General features: G+C 37.3%; 1 protein-coding gene across 7 annotated transcripts in view; it reads right to left on the bottom strand.

Annotated features, from left to right (window-relative positions):
- pard3aa (par-3 family cell polarity regulator alpha, a) overlaps positions 1-19703 on the bottom strand; it is a 503387-nt gene that overhangs the window by 180198 nt on the left and 303486 nt on the right. For all 7 annotated transcript variants that reach the window (XM_051881687.1, XM_051881689.1, XM_051881688.1 and 4 more), the window contains one exon: positions 4873-5059. In XM_051881687.1, coding sequence (XP_051737647.1) covers positions 4873-5059 — 187 coding nt within the window. The remainder of the gene's footprint in view (positions 1-4872; positions 5060-19703) is intronic.

Raw genomic sequence — 19703 nt, 5'->3', positions numbered from 1 at the left:
TAGTGGAGTGTTGTTGCCATGCCGTCATTTTACGCCGGACTGCTTCACAAACAAGGGTCAATTTAACGCTGGATTTGCACAAAAGATTAACATGACGGCACATGCTAGTCGATGAGTTGAATCAACTCCACAACAACTACATAAATTTATCCACTAACCATTCAGAAACGTCCAGTTTCATTCTAAAAGTGTAACTTCTTCCTGAGTCTCTCCATCAGTGTCCGACTCCGGTTTGAACAATGTAAGGCTGAACACCGTTACTGACAATTGTCATTTTGGCTGCGTGAGATTCTCCAGCTTTGTTGTTGTTGAGCAACCGAAGTGTGAGCTGTTAAAGCTCTGCCCTCTTCTGGAAAGGGGGCCGGGAGCAGCAGCTCATTTGCATTTAAAGAGACACACAAAAACGGCATGTTTTTGCTCACACCCACATAGGGGCAAACTTGACAAGCTATAATAAATGATCTGTGGGGTATTTTGAGCTGAATCTTTACAGACACATTCTGAGGACACCAGAGACTTATATTACATCTTGTAAAAAGAGCATTATGGGTCCCCTTTAAAGGGTTCTATCATGTGCTTCATATATATATATATAACCTTTTAAGCCCAAAGTATACTTCTGCTGTCCGTATTCCGCGATGGTCCATGTGATGTAATTTTCATCATCAGGAGGTTCCGCAGAGGTGAATTTTGAGACAGAAGAGTCCACTAAGTGGCACTATACGCAGTTGTGATGTACTGTATTGTGCAGTAGTCGAGGAAGAGTACAGAAAGAGCAATACAAAACAACACGCTGTTCCAAGAAGTTTTCTCGCTCTCAAACTTGTCCATCTGCGGTTAATTTTGATTAAATGTTATAAATTAAACAGCTCATAAAAATATTATATTACTACAAAAATTGGAATAACCTATTAAACATGAAGTATTATGTGATCATTTAAGACGTTTCTCCTTATAGAACCTTTTTGGCATAAAGCGTTCTTTAAAACTGAGTCAAGAACTCTAGTGTTCTATATAGAACCCACTGAACCTTTTTTTTTTTTTTTTTGTAATGTAAAGTGTACTACATTTGCCAAAATCTGCAATAAATAACAGAGAACACTGCAAGGAATAAGCTGGTAAGCTAGTAAGCTGGTATTCCATTCTCACAACCTTTGGCTGAATTCAGGATCGCATACTACTTACTTTATCTGTCACATGCACTTAAAAATAAAGGTTCTTTATTGGCATTGATGGTTCCATGAAGAACCTTTAACATCCATGGAACAAAAGGTTTTTTTATAGTGGAAGAAGGTTCTTTAAATTATTAAAATGTTCTTCACATTGTTCTTCTTTTAAGAACCATTCACTGAAAGGTCCTTTGAGGAACCAAAAATGGTTCTTCTATGGTTCTCCCGCAATGATGGCATTACCAGAAATGGGGACATTTTTGGTCCCAATGAGGAAAACAGCTGATGTTTTTGAGAATGTAAAAATGCAGATTTTTTTTTTTTTTTTTTCGTAATGGGTAGGTTTAGTGGATAAAATATACAGTAAGTACAGTATAAAAATCATTATGTCTGTGTGTGGTCTTTCTAATCAACTGAGGTTCCTGTGGTAGCGCCCTCCAGTGGATGAGTAACTGCCACAACATTTGGATGCACACATGTGTACTGTATGAATGTATGGCCAAGGAGATTAATCAGTGAGAGATACACATGTGTGTCTTCTGCTAAATTAATTTTAAATCTGCTTGAGAGTATAAAACAGAGAGAGAAGAGAGAGTGGTGTTCTTATAAGGCCCCTTAGACATGAATAATTCAGACTAACCCGAGGCAGTGCTGCACTGCACACTTCTGCCAAGTGTGTGTGTGTGTGTGTGTGTGTGTGCGCATGACACCACTGCCATGGCCTTAATCCATGATGACAAACTTATGACATCACAAACAAAATACACGCAACATACAGTAAGTGAAATAATTCATTAGGAGAGAGAGAAAGATGGAAGATTGGGCCTGAAAGTGTTTGTAGGAAAGTGTGCAGTTTTCTCAAGGGACTGAGAGCGAGAGATTGAAAGTGGACAGAAATTAATTGCTCAAGTCACTTGCTTTAGGAGCCTCTTTTAGCCCGAGGAGCATGAACTGGGCCTAACACACACACACGGTCTGGCCTCGCTTAAGCAATAAACAACTGTATTCAGGGATAAATGTACCACACAGATAAACGGTTCCCATGGTTGCCAATAAAACACTGACACACAGGTAGAGTGAAGTGTGCAGCATCTGAACAGACGATGAATAACATGAGCAGGCAGAAAGAAGCCTCATGCTGAATACTGTCTAGTGTAAAATATAATATAACTCTTTCAAATACACACAAAATATCTCCATATATCACAAGCAGTAAATTAGGAGTTTATTGAGGCAAAAGTCGTAGTTGATAGTTAATATGTGTTCCGTATCAACCATACCGAAGTGTTATATTTATATATATATATATATATATATATATACACACACACACACACACACATATATATATGAAGAGTTTGGTTCCAAAACGCAATAAACGCCATTTAAAAAAAAAAAAAATTGAGTTCTTGCCAAAATCAGTATTGTATCTGGTCGGTATTGAAAAGTCAATTTTTAATTTTACTCAAAATGCGATATCTGCCGTGTTATTCTGTCATGTTTTCTCCCTATTTTTCCAAACCGTGACAAACACCAGTCTCCCTTCTCTGCAGAGTGCGATATATCCACTCAACCAATCACAGTGCTCCACTCCACGCACTGTAAACAGTAATGGCAGCGCTCTGAATACACCCGGCATCCTAGTTTTCCTTATCTACTTTGTACTTTGTGATCAACAAAAACAAAAAAAATAAATAATTTTGACAGCATTGACAAACATGTGGTGGTTTCTGCGCTGGGGAAGAAACGTAAGCCATCAAAATCTAATCATTTATGTGAGGAGATGAGGCACTCGGGAGGAGGAAAAATGCAGTCTGTTGCTTGTTCCACGACAGCACCAAACTTCTGTCACGGTCCCCAAAACTGAATCATGAACAGTTTTTAAAAGCCATTTGACCAAGAATGATTAATTCTCGAATCTGGCATTGCTAGTTTTGATTCTAAACATCTGATAGAAAAAAACAAAACAAACAAACAACAACAAAAAAAATGTTATTTGAATGTTTGCAGTTTAGCGACACCCCTCGGTAGTTGCAGTCAATTCCAATGTACTCGGCAAATGTGTTGTTTTTATTTTAACCGTACGGTGGCGCCAGATACTCTTTAATCGGTAATGACAAACGGAGAGATAATTAATTTATAGCATTAACAAGATGACTCGTTGAATGCATTTTGGGAGCGATGACTGAATGTATTTTTAGTCCAGTGCCTGTTTATATATGATTAGTATTGACCAAGTTCAGAGGCTGTCATATATGTGGATCAACTTACTTTGTTGTGTATTTTCAACAGTTTCAATATGAAAAATAACTTTTATATAGATTCAATGGATTAAATGCATTCTAATTGCATTTTGGAAAAAAAAAGAAAAAAAAAAAAGAAAAAAAAACATGTCATGGATTTATTGCATTTTGGGGAAAAAATAATCCGTTTTTATAATAAATCTTTGAAAATCAAAATCTGGATTTGAATTTTTAATGTTATTATAACCTAAAGATGCTATGTGAAAGATTGAAACAAAAAAATAGTGGTTTTCATCTTGCCACTTTCTTGGTAAAGAAAACACATTTTTACTCAAATTAATCAAAATGGAGTTATAGCGTTTTGGAACCAAGCTCTTCATATATATATATATATATATATATACTAAAAACAAACTAGGTAAAAGGTAGAATGAGCTTCAGTAATTCAAGCATTTTTAGTCAAATTAGGTCAAGAGTCACATACAATGGTGGACACAATATCTGACTAGCTGCCATACAAGTATATGAAAAATCTTAGTTTTTGCTCTTTAACTGTAATATGTAACGTGCAAATATGTTATTTAAAAAAAGAAGCATCAACACATTTAGTTAAACTACTGTTGTAACCACAACAGCTGTGGTGAAAAAGACCTTCTTTTTTTTTCAATGCCCTAATAGATTATTTAGTATCTATTTTTGCTAAAATGCCAGTTAGAGTTATTGTAGTAAAACCATGGTAAAGAATTGCCTAAATTTACCCCATCCCAGACACTCTGATAAAAAACCGCACAGATCATATGCATTATTAAACACACATATACAAAACAGGAACAGTGCCACAAGATCTCCACAACACTTTTGAGCCCTAAGCATTCAACTTAAGTCAAAACACGCGACCTGGAGAGCAAGGCTTGTCCTCCCTGCTGGGACCTGACAGCTGTCACCAACACAGCGGGATGTTACGCAAAACACCATTATACCAAAGTGATTTATTTATCAGCTCTCAAATTTCACCGTTGTGTGCAAACATAATGGTCTGTGATTTGGGCTTTCTGACAGAGTGATATCAGAAAACATTAGCTGGGGTCAATCAATGTGCTCCATGAACCATTGAATGGAAAAGACTATATTTTAATAATGCATAAAAGTATGCACTCGCTTTTTGTGCTTGAAAGATACATTTTAGGTTTCAAAATTAGGTAAGACGGGCTGTCTGAACCTGGGTCTGTGATTAAAGATCGGTACTAAATGAAGGAGAATCACCTGTCATCCAACAAACCATAAAAGTCAAAAGGTTTGAAAAGACTTTTTTTTTTTTTTTCTTCTTTCTTTTCCTAAATTACTGTTTGTTTTATCTGTGGAAATGTTACTGAGTGCACCTTTTAAATCGATCAAATATGCAGCTTACTTAATTCAACCGATTATTGTCGGGATGATTCTGTGGTAGGTGATATTATTACCTTTCATCCTGTATCTGAACATCTTTGGGCCAGGATTCTGGCATTTCTGTCACAAATCCCATGTCTTCGTGGGAGCTAGATGATGACTGGTCAGACAAGCGGGCAGGAAGAACAGGTGGCCTATCATCTTCAATGATGACTGTGTCATCCTGTGGCATATTCACAGTGGGGGACAGCTGATAGTTACCTGTGAGAGAGAAGAGGAGGTCAACATTTTTTTGAAGAAAAAAAAAAAAAAAAAAAACGTCCGTTTATTTTTGAGATCAGATCTTGAGGACAAACTGGCTTTGAAAAACTGTGGTTTCCACAAAAAAAGTAACTAAAATCCCTCTAAGAATGTAGGGTGTATATTCACATAGACCAAAATGTCGTACATAAACATTTATGCACCGTGCAACAACATTATTATTACTGTACCGCAAATGCAACAGTTAAATTTTGTTTGAACAGATAGTTTACTAACCGAAACACAGGTAGAAAAAAAGTCACTTACTATAAGTAAACAAGCCCTAAAAAATATACAAAGCAGTTACAGCCTGAGCACAGGGTCTTTGAGCAGAACAAAAGTGCACATGTTCACAATTAAAATGAGGGATTTCCATCCAAACATGAACTTCTGGAGTTCCGCTGTGTTTCGTTCCAAGTGTATTTATTTCAACTATAAGTCATTTTGCAACTTTAGCAGCTTAAGAGCAATCAAATGTAATTACTCCTATACAAAAAATAACCCTGGCGTTCTCCCAGCAAAAATAAAACTGGTATTTAGTTTCAGCGTGTCCCAGACAACAAAATACTTTAACAGAAATAAATGAGGGTTTACGTATTTAGCATAGTTAGGCTGAGTACACAGTGACTGAAACGTGCAGCTTTAGCACATGATAACAATTAATGAACACTTCAGGATTGGTTACATGTTAAACAGGCCACAAAAAAAAAAAAAAAAAAAAAAGTAAAAGTGTGTGGAGTATGAAGGGGAAAAGCAACACTTTTCATTGTGGAGAGCTCAGGCTCTGTATAATATTATGTTAAATTCTGGTAAAATAATAACAATATATCCAATATATATTACTTATATTATTATATATATATTAAGGGTTTGATGAGATGTCGTGCCGCAAGATTAAAATGTGACAAGATTTCTCATCTAGGTGAAAAGCTGTCTCGCAATATTGCTATGACAGAGTGTGAGGGTGAAATTAGGATAAAATATGCCACCGCTATGTTTTTTATTACGCCTCCACTGTTGTTTTGGTCTTTAAAGAAATAAAAAACATTTAATTCAGTTGAATAACAGTCACTTCAATCCCATCCAGCTCATTCATCGCGAGTTTGGAGCACTGCACGTAGTGCAGCAAGAATCAGAGTTCACTGATCACATGACGAGATGACTGACAAGACCATGGCAGAGGATTCACTGCACAACAGAGCCTAAGTGTCTGACAAATGTCTTATCTTGTAGAATGCGCGCTCAGCACCGCCGCTCCCTATTCAGAGTACGCGCAATCGCAAAAAAAAAATTAAAAAGCGAAAGTAAAACGCGAGCGCAAATTTAAACGCAATTTCAATACCCCGCATTTTGAAAGCGGCTCCCTGATGCATGCAGTATGAAAGCTATCTTAGGCTGGGCTGTGTAGTTGTAACCATATCTTAGCTCTGTATCATGCTTGAAGAAAAATTTGGTCTCTATTTGCACTTTGAATATTGAGAGAGTACTTTGATTATGGTTGCACTTATTGCTAGCTCTTAAGACTAAGAGACAACTGTGTTCTTCATTTTTATTTATACAGTTTTTATTTCTATGATCAATTTGTGGAAAGGAGTTCAGTTAGGAGGTCAAAAGTTCTCAAATGAAATCATACAGGAGAGAAAGCAGTCAGTTGAGTTTGTGGCAAAATCATTTACAGTTCTTGAGTATTGCTGTCTTTTACTGCATATGATAATTCATACTCAGAAAGTAGAAATGAAATGACATTCAATAAAAGATGATTAGTTTAAAAAAAAAATCCATTTCAAATGCACCTGCAGACTGTTTTTCTAGTTATGTATTTCATCATTGAGGATTTCTTAAAAATATCTGGGGTGGTTGTAGCCTAATGGTTAAAGATTTATAGTCTGCTAACTGATAAGTTGTAGGTTTAACCTTATGGGCAGATCATCTTGTGTAATTAGTAGACTTCATTAGAGAAGCTATGTCATGTCTATTTAGTGCAGTAGCATCAGAGCGTACATGGTTAAAGGCCTCTTGAAATCTGTCAATGCACACACAGTCCTGAACAGTAAATGAACAGCATGAATCTTCAGGAAGTGACCAGAATCACAGCCCTGACCCGTGAGACTCAGATTTAACTTGGACTAATCCATCCGACACAGACTTTAACAGTCCTGTAATTAACAATCTGCTGTGCTAAACTTTCATCGTTAGATCATTAACACGTACACAAGACAAACCAAACCAAACATTCAGCTGAGTCAAATATTTACAAAGCTCAGCTTGAGGAACGTGAGGATGAGCAGTGTTTTCACTTGAGACAAGACTTTTAAAGCCCATTTTCAGCTTCGCAGTGGTAAGATATGAAGCAGCCAACTTGACACTCAGCTCAAGAAACAGTAAGAAAACGTGAAGCATCTGTGTCTCTGGAGTCCTCAAGGTTGCCTGGACGTTTACAAGATGCACTGACAATGTAGGCAGTTCGTCCCTGAGGATAGGGGCCACGGTGAAGATCCACAAGAGGCTCCAGACCCCAGAGCTTCGATCTCAGAGCAATCACCCATAACGCCAGAGAACGAGTTACCAAGCAGTTGCATCAGCTTCTCAAAGACTCTCTCTCGCTGCAGTAAGGCCACGCTGAGCAGTGGGTCAGGAAATGTGGGAAAACTTTTGTCATTGGTGTGCAGATACATTCCTGAGTACAAATGAAAGCATGTGTGCGTGCAATAGTGCGAACTTGAATTTCACAGTTGCGGAGGTGAGAAGACATTTATACATGTGTGTACACCAATATATTCACAGAAACATATGCGCAGTCACACTCGACAGAAACAGCAAAAAAGTCAAAGCGCAGCACATCACTGCAATAATGAATATATAAACATAGAAGAAAAGCATTAGAATGATAATACTGAATGTGGTCATAAAATGTTTGTTACATACTGAATGTGAGTGTAAGTGTACACATCTTAATCATGATTTTTACATTTCAGTACATTTCAATGCAAAGTTACGATGCTCAAGGTTCAATGCAAAAGGAGATATTTTCTTTTAAAGAATTCTCTGTTTAAAGGACTCCAACAAACAGCTGGTAGGGACTACAACGAGCTTCTTCCCAGGGTGGTGACATCACTAACCCTAAAATTTACATAAACCCTGCCCCTGGGAACACACAACAAAGAGTGTGAGGCCATGTTGGGCTGCTTTAGAGAAGAGGAAGAGTTGTTGTAGTAGAGTTTTGTTGTCATGCCGTCATTTTACGTCAGACTGCTTCACAAACGAGGGTCAATTCAACGCTGGATTTGAATAAAAGATTAACATGACCACACATGCTAGTCGATGAGTTGAATCAACTCCACAGCAACTACATAAATTTATCCACTAACCATTCAGAAACGTCCAGTTTCATTCTAAAAGTTGTAACTTCTTCCTGAGTCTCTCCATCAGTGTCCGACTCCGGTTTGAACAATGTAAGGCTGAACAATGACAATCGTCATTTTGGCTGCGTGAGATTCTCCAGATTTGTTGTTGAGCAACCGAAGTACGAGCTGTTAAAGCTCCGCCCTCTTCTGGAAAGTGGGCCGGGAGCAGCAGCGCATTTGCATTTAAAGGGACACACACAAAAATGTCAAATAGGGGCAAATTTGACAAGCTATAATAAATTATCTATGGGGTATTTTGAGCTGAAACTTCACAGACACATTCTGGGGACACCAGAGACTTGTATTACATCTTGTAAAAGGGGCATTATAGGTCCCCTTTAAGTTTTTAGGGAGTCACACAATACTTGAACTAACTTTGCATTGAAATAAAAAGGTCAAATTATATGATATTTTAAGAGAGATATTGACCTTTACACACAGAGGGTCTTCAGGAGGATATCACTTCCAGCTGAATTTCTCAAAACCTTCACAAAACCTCCTCAAAAACTGCTTTTCTTTTCTTAGAAATAATAATAGAAAATGAAGTCAAACTACTTAACTTTCAAGAAAAAAAAAAATGGTTATTTTTTTTTCTTCATGACATCAAGACAGTTTTACTGTCTAGACACATCTCATTTAATTTCTCCAAAAAATACTGAAATTAATTTGAATTCAGAAATAAATAATAATTTAAAGGGAAAAAAAAAGTCATAGAAATGTGTGTCATAGAAAAGTCATAGATTGATTTAAGTCTGAGTAAATAAATTGATTATATTTTTTTTCAATGAATTAAAAAAATGTCATGTCACTGACCTAACAGCAAAATAAATTTCACGAAACTGCCAGTAACTGAGATTAAATCCACATGAAATAAGAAATAAAACCAAAAGAGAAAGGATCCACACACTTGAAAATGGAAGAATGTCTACTCAAGGTCTTTTTTTTTTTTTTTTTTTTTTTTTTTTCATGCAGAACATGGTTTTAATTGGCTTTACTGCTGAATACAGTCATGTTCTCGCAGTAAATGAGGCTATTCCTACAGATTTTTTGACACAAATGCTGACCTCCTCATACAAGGAGTTTCCTGGCATTACTCTTGGTTATGCTAAATGGTGTAAAGGACACCTATAGAAATAGCCACTGTGACACTGTGCAAAGGTGAAAGTCTTTAACATGGAAGATAAAAACGCACAGACCACAATTCTGCTGTGGTCGACTAATTGGCCTACCGTTTTATTAAGATTATATCCCCCGTCCACCCACTCACGCTCATGATTTCATGGTGAATCATAAAAAAATCTGCCTAAAAACGGACCTCTTATTTGCAGGACAAGGGAAATAATGAAGGCGTACTTGGCTTATTATACATTAGGCTCTGAGAAGAGGACGGGAAACCGACAGGCTCGTACAGTAGAGAATTTCAAACAGCTAATTTCTAATGATTAGTGAAGGCACAATGATGTACCTGCTCAGTAAGCTGCTGGGACTGATGTACTAAAAAAAGCACTGCTGGATGTTCTTCAGAGAGCTTTGTCCTGGAGGGGGGGTGTTAGTGACTGAAAAATCCTGCTGACACCTTCTCAGCACCTTGTCTAGATCCATTACCCAGAATGTGGATGATAGTCGAGGCATAATGTGAAGAGTTGGGTGGGTTAAAAGTAAGACTAACTGTTGTCGTCTTAGTTTTGATGTGCAAAAATATTATTACCCATCGAAACAACCTCAAGAACCTTGTTGTTTTCTGCATGATCCGGTTATGATGATATTCGTCCAACAATAAACTTCATAAGGCAAGTTAAACAGGACGCAGTTTGGCTCGAACTGGATGGCTGAAGAAAAAACAAAAGACTTGCTTTACCCAAAAGAGCTTTCCTTACCAAACACATCATGCTTTTGTTTAGTCATTAAAGATTTCCAAACCTCTGCATCATGATTGCATCCCGAGGACATTTGATTCAGATCATTTGGGGATAAACATCAAGGTAATCATATGCAGTCTTTCCCAATCTGTTGGGTCTCATGAAGGAGCTGTTTGTGTTTGTAACTGCCTCTTCTGTTTAATCTGCACGAAATTCTCCTTGCAGGGTGCTGATGGCATGGTGGTGGGCTACTGTTGTCATGCTGCGATCAAACGACCCCTTGCAGGGTCTCTCTTGCTATAACAAATAGACCCCCCATGCCTGTTTGCTAGGCCCAGAATCAAGACATTGTGGGAATGGAGTGATTGGTGTAGACAGCAGCGTTGACCCCCCAAATCGGGCTTGAACAAATAAACTTAAATGAAAACAGTTCCTCGATGCTGTGTCCAGAATGAAAGAGGGCAACAGAGTTTCAGGATGCTTGGGGGAGGGAAGCTGATTATGAACAATCACTTATTAGAAAAGGGTACAAGGACCTTGAAGGATATCCTACTCCTACTTCTTATAGCATGGGAAAACTCAAGTAAGGAATAATTGACGATGGGCTGTTGAATTATTAGAAAAGTACTGCACACCGAAGTGGTAATGTGGCCATGATGTGAAGTGAAGACAGAGAGCAAGAGAAAGAGAACATGCTTTCCATAAATAATAAAACGTAAATTTGTGGCAAAAACAGAGAAATAGTTTGGCACTTTGAACTTGTTGTTTGTTATATTTATTTGCTTGGTCAATATCTTTGTGGGTTTTAGTTCTTTTGCTATTGTAGGCTGTAAGGGCATTTGAAACAACTGCAATCATTTGGCGAAGTGATATGGAACTATAATGCGGTCAAAACCTGCCTGGAACTACTTTAGCTGTGCATTTACTACGTGTACTATTACATCTTAGAACGTATGCCAACCAACATTACTGTTGATGTGACACGACTGAAAATCGCCCTACTTGGGAAGCATTGTTTTTTGCAATGGCGATGCTGAGACCGATGTCCGTTACTGGATGGGGAAAGCTTTGGCCATGTTCTGTCGCCTTCAGTCCGCTTCAATCTCCCTCAAGATCATATCATGTGACTATACACCTCTATTGTCATCCCGACTGCAATCAATGCATGCGAAACATGGAAGCTAATGGCAAACACTGTCTGGAGAATAAACGCATTCCACCAGCGATGTCTCTGACGGATTCTCAAGATCCAGTACATTGATCGCTTCACCAATGAAATTTCAACAGCCTTCAAGCCACAATCACACGACGACGACTCAGGCTAGCCGGTCATATTCTACGAATGCAATGACATTTCATTCCCCGAAAGGCAATGCAAACCGATGCCCCCTGGGGGCAAAGCGTGGCTGGGGTCGACCCTACAATATCTTATGTAGAACCTTCTTCAACGATCTCAAGCTTGCCGGCATATCCTCGGACGAAGCTGAAGTGGAGAGACCTCATCGCCCGACGTGCCCAACAGCATGGGAGGATCTAAGTCTAAGTAAGTAAAGAACGTTTGTCAACCAATCAGAGTAAAGCATTCAACAGCCCCGTAGTATAAAAGTCAAATAATTAATAGAGTTGAAACCTTAAAATGAAGCAACTCTAAGCTACTAATACAAGCAAAAAGGAATTGAAGACACTGGTTGACCATCATGGTTTTTCTGGTGAAGCAGGTTGAACTCGGTGGTCTTGTTGGTTAAGTTAGTTGAGCTTGCCCTGGTGGCATCAAATCAGAAAGCCACCATCTAGTACATGACATTTGCTGGTCACCAGGATGGTTTTTAAGATGGCTGAGGTGTTCATTAGGTCCAAAATGCGACTTCAACCCAAAATTTAAGCACAAAACGAAAGGCCATGCCATTAGACTTCTATTTTTCCAGGTATTCAAGCAGATTCTTGAAAACTGATCTATGATAAATCATTAAGCAAGTCCACACGGGCCAAGTTTTTAGTTTCATTGGTTTATCTCAGTGAGCAAAAGCTTTTGAGAAGAGTCGGTGCACTAAGTTAATATCAAGAACATCTAAAGGAGTCATTTTGAAAGCTGGGCTTCACCAAGCAGACTTGCGGGAACATAAAGGTTTCAGTTTCCACCAGTCATTGGAAAAAAAAAAAAAAAAAAAAAAAAAAAAAAACATAATTCAACTTTGTGTAATCCGGTAATCCAAAAAAATGTTTAAATGAAAGAAATAGGCCAACATGTGGTATTAATCAAAACCTCCCATGTATTTAGGAACAAAGTCATCAACAATCAACTTTTCCCAGAAGCGGGGGACTGAGTGAAAGCCAAGTGTTTGTCATGAATGTCCATCCACAGTGACTTGCTGTGGTCGGGGAAATCCAGCAGGTCATTATTGAGATGAGGGTCTTTGATGCCATAGCCTTTTTTGCCGTGTTCTTCAAAATAAATCTTCCAAAAGTACAGTGACCATTTGACATCATATTGCATCATATGTGTTGGCAACTTTAACTTAGTCACATTTGATTTAAGTTAGGTTATATGAGAATGGGCTTATGCTGTAAACACAGGAAATCATGAAAGAAATAGCCTCAGCCATTAAAACAGCAAAGCGATGCATCTACTCCCTGCCAAAATAATAATAATATATTAAATGGTTATTTGCTGATGTATAGTTGGTCAGCCAGCTGGTATCCCAGCCTGATAACCTGATAAGTGCCCAAAACACATTTAAAACCAGAAAAACAGATCAATCCAACTACTGTGGCAAGCAGTAACCAGAAGGTTGTAGGTTCGAAACCCACAATGTTTCATTAATTGTCACTACTCTGACATTTCAGACACTTACCATCTTAGCCAATTAGTTTTCTTAACAACATTAGCTTTCCAATATTAGCTTGTCTGTAGCTCAATCAGTAGAGCATGGCTGGGTCATGGGTTCGAATCCCAGGGAACGCAATAACTGATAAAATGGGTACATTGAATGCAATGTATGTCACTTTGGATAAATGTGTGTCAAATACATTAATGTAAATGTAAATTAGATGGTTCAGTTACACCCTTCATAAACAATTAAACTATTAAATGTTATAATTTATCATAATCATTAAGTTATTTAAGACATTAATTTGTTAAACAATTTAACAACATTATTATGGTGATCCTTGTTTAAACTAAAAACAATAAAAACCGAAGAAAAAGAGACTAAGTAGCTTCCTATGTCTTAATGAGAGCTAGATTGTCTTTTATAAGTTTTGACAGTTCAGGGGCAATCACACAAACTTTATCTGAGAAAGACCTAAACAGATTTATTTATAATTGAAATCCAGATGGGATGTTTAACAAACGTCATTCACACTCTTTGTTTGGCGGAACTGAAGTACAACATAAGCTCAAGAAGTATGAAATATCACCCACTAGTGAATACACTATCCTTTGTACAAATTTGAAGGTAAAACTTGCAGGTTTTAACAAAGCAAAAGCAAAATCTAATAACTACGCATAGTCCTGGTTTTATAACTGTACTGGACAACCAGGGCTGCATTTCTCAAAAGCACCAATTTTCTCTACAATCAACCTAACTCACAATGCTTTTGAGAAACACAGCCGGGATCAGTTAAGTGCCAGCTATTACAATTTCATGACCTGAAAAAGTTTTCCCTTTCAAAATAGATGTTCATCTTTCTTTAGTGCTGTAATGTTGCAGGAGTTATTCTCTATATCAGTGCGCACTGTTTCTGAACTCCCTGAAATGCCTCCGTTGTAGTCTTGAGTTTCTTCTGGGAACGAACACGTCACAATATTCCTTATTTAAATAATTCCCGCCCAAGGCATATGCAAAATAAAGGGGCGGGGCCTGGTTGAGTTAGTTAGTAGTGTGTTGAAACTCACGATTATGGTAAAGGGCGGGACATTTCCCAAACATGCTTGAAGCAGTTGACCATTCACAACACACTGGTCCAGCTTGACCAATCAGAGCACATTGTGCTTTTCAGAAGGAGGGGCTTCATAAAGACAGGAACTAAACAGAGCGTTACTGACAGACTGGGAAGAGAGGAGCTGCAACAGTGTCAAATATGGGCTTTCTGAACATTTAAGGATGAAAACCTATTCTAGTAGAGCACAAAACTAAAAAAAAAAAATGGTCTCTTTAATATTATCATCATCCGAATAATCCCCTGTAGAATTTACGTAGGGGAATTCATTAATTGTGTGTAATTTTTCTTAGTCATGTTATTGTTTTATAACTAATTGCAGTGAATTAATGTGTTAACTGACAGGCCTAATATGTACACACACATTGTTTGTGTGTGTGTAACACTCTAGAGGTCAGATCCCTGAGCAGTGTACGGCACAGTAATATCACAGGAGAAGGTCACAGGGAGCCACAGCTGTCAGAGCAGGTCTCTCTCTTCTCGATGTGCGAGTGATTCAGGCTCTCTGTGGTCACTGTATAAGTCTGTTATCTCCCATCAACCCTCCACCTGTTAGCATAACAGCTCTCATTATCCTGTAGTCTTCATCAGCAGATTAATACAGCGGGTGTGCTAATCTGACAGGCGCAGACAAACCACTTAAGGGAAGCCGAGGGAGGTTGAGGAGGCGCTGTTAGCATGATGCAATTCCCAGCATATCTCTGTCATTCTAGTTCTGGTACAGTGCCATTCACGAGAGAGCATAGATCCAGAGAAAACCATACCTTGAGGAAATAAAGGTCACAACTCAGGATTCACATAGAGATGTGATGAAAGAGTGAAATATTAAAAGCTCAACTTGTTCTTTGTGGTATCTCTTTATCTCTCTATAGATTATATTCCTGTCTTTACTAAAGGCTGATTTAGGCTACAAGTCAGCTTTGGCAAGTAAAGAAAATATGGTTAAAACAGACAAACATACACTACCGTTTAAAGTTTTGGGTCACTAAGACTTTTTTTTTTTCTTAAGAACGGCAATGTTGCAGTTCTACAGCCATTAACAGGTGATGTAAATTTCCATGATTACTGTGGTGTGAAAAGATTTTCCTCCAAAACAGCACGTCCAGAAGTAAGCGACGGGTTCTCAATTTGCAACACAGTGTGATTTTCTGCTACTGGCTGGACTTTTCAATTCGGACAAAGTTGTGCTCACTGCGAGCAAGACAGCTATAATTCACTCCACATCAAATAAATCCTTGATTACTGCCAAGAACTTGCATATTTTCTATATTTATTATTAAAATAACCACTCCTTCCAACAACCTATCCCTCAAAGTCTTGGCCAAAAGACGACAGGAAAAAAGAGAAATGGAGAAAGAAGAAAAAACACATTTGATTCAGCCCCAAGATGTGTATCTGCCACCTGCTGCATTATACCTTGACAAGTAGCCTGTGTAGTAGAGACTTGAGAGAGGTGGATTCACACTGCCAGTTAGATTGATGTAAGGCTGAGTGTATATGCTACATCTTCACACAGTTTCACAGCCAGCAGCCCATCCCACTGACAGCCGACCGACAGCACCGCCAATCAATCTGACTGACAGCAACTGCGGCCAATCAATGTGATGGCACTATACTGTCAGATTAATAGTCCCGGCCATTACTCCGACTCACAAGCTTTAAGGCTCTTTTATCTCTTTATATAAGTACAGATATTGCATAAAGATAAAATATTACAAGCTTACAGTATATTTCAAGATTCATTAATTTACAACTTAATGTTTTGGTGGTGGACAAAACATCAGAGGCAGCACATGAAAAAAGGAGTTTAACTTTGAAGTAGTGAAGTTAAATCGCTAATGCAGCTGCAAAGACAAGCAACATTAGCTTTACTGTTAATTAGTTTTATGTTTGAGGAATAAAAGAAGTCTAAAGATAATTAGCGCTCTGATATATGAGTTCCCAGATGAATCAATTTTGTTGTAGCATTCCGCGTACTTGTTTAAAAGTGTGCGCATAGTGATTAAATGCAAGTAATTTAGTAGTTACAAAACATCACACAGTTGCAATTGCTAGCCAATCACAAACCAAATTGCTAACTAAATTGCAATCTAAACACTAGTTAAATCATTGCTGAATCACAATCCTTACTGCTAGCTAATTACCAACCAAATCAAAAGCTTAATCAGTACCCAAATAGTTAACTAAATCACAAGCTAAATAAATTACTAGTCAAATTGCTATCTGTGTCACAATCCTTATTGCTAGGTAAATGCTAATCAAATCACAGGCTTAATCGCTAGCCAAATTGCTAACTAAAGTGCAAGCTATAAGCCTATGACTAGTCAAATCATAAACGAATCCAGTCTAAAGTCAGATTTAAGGCTTTTTAAGACCTTTTTAAGATCTGAAGAAATAAAAATTAATACTATGCATTAGAGGTGTGCAATATTGTCAAAAAAATGTATCTTAATATTTTTGAAGTTGTTTCAAAAGTTTCAAAGATTGTTAATAATAATTAATGATATTTTGCTGAGTGTGTTTTTGTGCTGGTACCATGGCTGGTTTAGGCCTGTTGTAGACAGCTGACTCGCAAAGACATTCATATTATTCATATTCTATGCGGTGGTTAGTTCACAGCAGGAACAGAAATGAACATTTTTATTAAAGGGCAATATTTGATTTCCAGGGGCATTTTTACCTACATAAGGGCATTTTTTAAAACTTATTAGATGTATGCATCACCTTTTATATCAAATTCTAACATTTAAATAAAACTCAGTTAGAATAATAGCACAGTATAGGGCTGTTACCAATCAAATGAAATCATTATCAACAAAATCCATCTTTGCAATGCAGAGGTGGCACAGAAGAGGCATGAGAAGTGACATGAATATATTTACAGAGCATTTACAATTTGTCTACATAAATTTAATTTAATAGTTTTAAAATTTAATTGTAATAATTAAATATGAAATTATTTCTAATTTTAACATTTTAATTAAAATGTATGTTAAATATGAAACTAAACTGCCCGTAGGTGGCAGCAAATCACTGTCTTAATGAGTGAGTCATTCATTCAACCGATTTGTTCAAACGATTGACTCACACAGGAACGAAGCAAATGACCACCGTCTTTATTGAATGGGTCACTTAATCATTAATTAAACTGATTCGTTCAAACCACGGGTTCAGTCAGTATATATATATATATATATAAACATTTGCCTGTTGCATGGAGACTGTTCTACTGTTCTTCATTTTGAAATTTTCGTTGGCGAAAAACAAACAATATTGCCAATACTGTGTCTAAAATGTAACTCACAATGTTAACTTATTGCTCATTTAACTGTTGTATAAAATTAATATCACATTTGCAATCATGCTGATTTGGGGAAATGGCACTCTTGCTCGTGTGATATTGTAATATAACTACATCATATCATATGATAAGACAAAAAACTCATCGGGGCAAAATGCCCATGTATCTTGAATTTTAAGGGCATATAACTGCATATATCATGCAGTGAAAGCATGAGTGACAAACTCAAAGTCAGCTCTCACATCATTAAAACAATAATTACGATATCATCATAAACGACACTTATCACACACCCCTATGCACATAAATAATGAACTTACAAAGGTTACCGAACTGACATTTACCCATTTTCTTCTGCTTTCTCTTCCTTTCGCGTGCAGGAGACAGTAGCCTGCGTTATACACTGTCGTAAATGCAGTGAGGCCCGCGAATTGTCACGTGAACAAGAAAATCCACAAAGAAAAAAATAATAAAAATAATATATACGCTAATTAGATAGTTTTAATTTGGTAAATGATTTAGATATGTCTAAGTCAAAGTGTCATCTAAAATTTAAGACCTCTCATAAGTAAAAATAAGACTTTTTAATGTACTGTAACTGATTCTTATTAAAGTTATGAAAGTTATTCAGGGAAGAGCACTGAATGATCCTCTCGTTTTCTATAATTTGATTATCATTAAATGACAGACAGCAGCAGGTTTATTAGGCTGCTGTCACTTAAAGAATGAATGCACAGATCTAATATACTGCCAAGCATTCGACTACCTTCCCAACTGTTTATGTTCATTTAAGACATAACCGACTGCGTTTAAGTGAAAACTCGCAAAGACAGGGCATTTTGACATATTTTTGTGTGCATCTGTCTGTTTAAGCACACACCCTGAAGCCCAATGTAGCCTATACCCGTCCATGTTTTGCTCCGTCTCGGTATGCGCGCACAGAAAGCCGCCTGGGGAAAAATGTCTCTTTCGCAGCTCAATACATTTGAACTTTTTTATTTTCGAGCACGTCTGGCAGGAGACTGTATATTACAATACTCATGTTACATGATTTGACTGATTTGGATGCAATGTAGGAAGGGCGGCAACGCAACTCTTTAAAGTAAAGGTATGGAATGTGGCATCATGTTTTCATAATCATTGGAAGCCAAAATCAAATCAACATCGCTAACCAAATCACAAGCTTAATGACTAGCCAAATCACTAACAAAATCATAAGCTAAATTAGTATTTTACTAATTGCTAGTTGAATCACAAAATATATTGCTTGGTAACTGCTAACCAAATCACTAGCCAAATTGCTAACTAAATCTAACCAAACTAAAGCTAACCAAATCACTAGCCAAATCGCTAACAAAAGCAGTCAAGCAACAGGAGGATCTACATACTGTAAGTGTTTTTGTGACTTTTCTAGTTTGATTTTAGTGCTATGTCGTTGCTAGGAAAGTTTGTTTACTGTATTTACGTGGCAAGTCGCGTTTGTTCTCGTTTCGCTCTGAGTCAGTAAGGTGTGGCCAAAGCCAGCTTATAATACTTAAACAGCTGTAATGTAGCATTTATTAGAGATTGCTTCTGTTTGATTGCTTCTACTATTCTCATTTATAAGTCGCTTTGGAGAAAAGCATCTGCTAAATGACTAAATGTAAATGTAAATCGCAAGCTTAATCACTAGCCAAATCACTAACAAGATCACAAGCTAAATTACTAGTCAAATTGCTAGCTGAATCACAAAATACATTGCTAAGTAATTGCTAACCAAATCACAAGCTTATTCACTAGCCAAATCGCTAACTAAATTGCACGCTATATGCCTATTACTAGTCAAATCAAAGCTAAATCACAAGACTTATAACTAGTTAATCGCTAACCAAAATCACAAGCTTAATCACTAGCCAAATCACTAACTGAATCACAAGCTAAATTACTAGCCAAATTGTTAGCAGAACCACAAACAGACTTCACAGTAGAGTTGCTAAATGTCACAAATGATGACCTCAAAATGACCACCCTCACAATGTTGTGGTGGTAACAGCCTATAATATCATATATGTATGTTAATCCAAAATGGCTTATTAACATATCCTATAGGCAATATGACTTCT

This window comes from Ctenopharyngodon idella, chromosome 23 (assembly GCF_019924925.1).
Source record: "Ctenopharyngodon idella isolate HZGC_01 chromosome 23, HZGC01, whole genome shotgun sequence".
NCBI classification, from domain to species: domain Eukaryota; kingdom Metazoa; phylum Chordata; class Actinopteri; order Cypriniformes; family Xenocyprididae; genus Ctenopharyngodon; species Ctenopharyngodon idella.
Note: the sequence above shows the minus strand (reverse complement) of the source record. Positions and strands in the feature narration are given on the sequence as shown.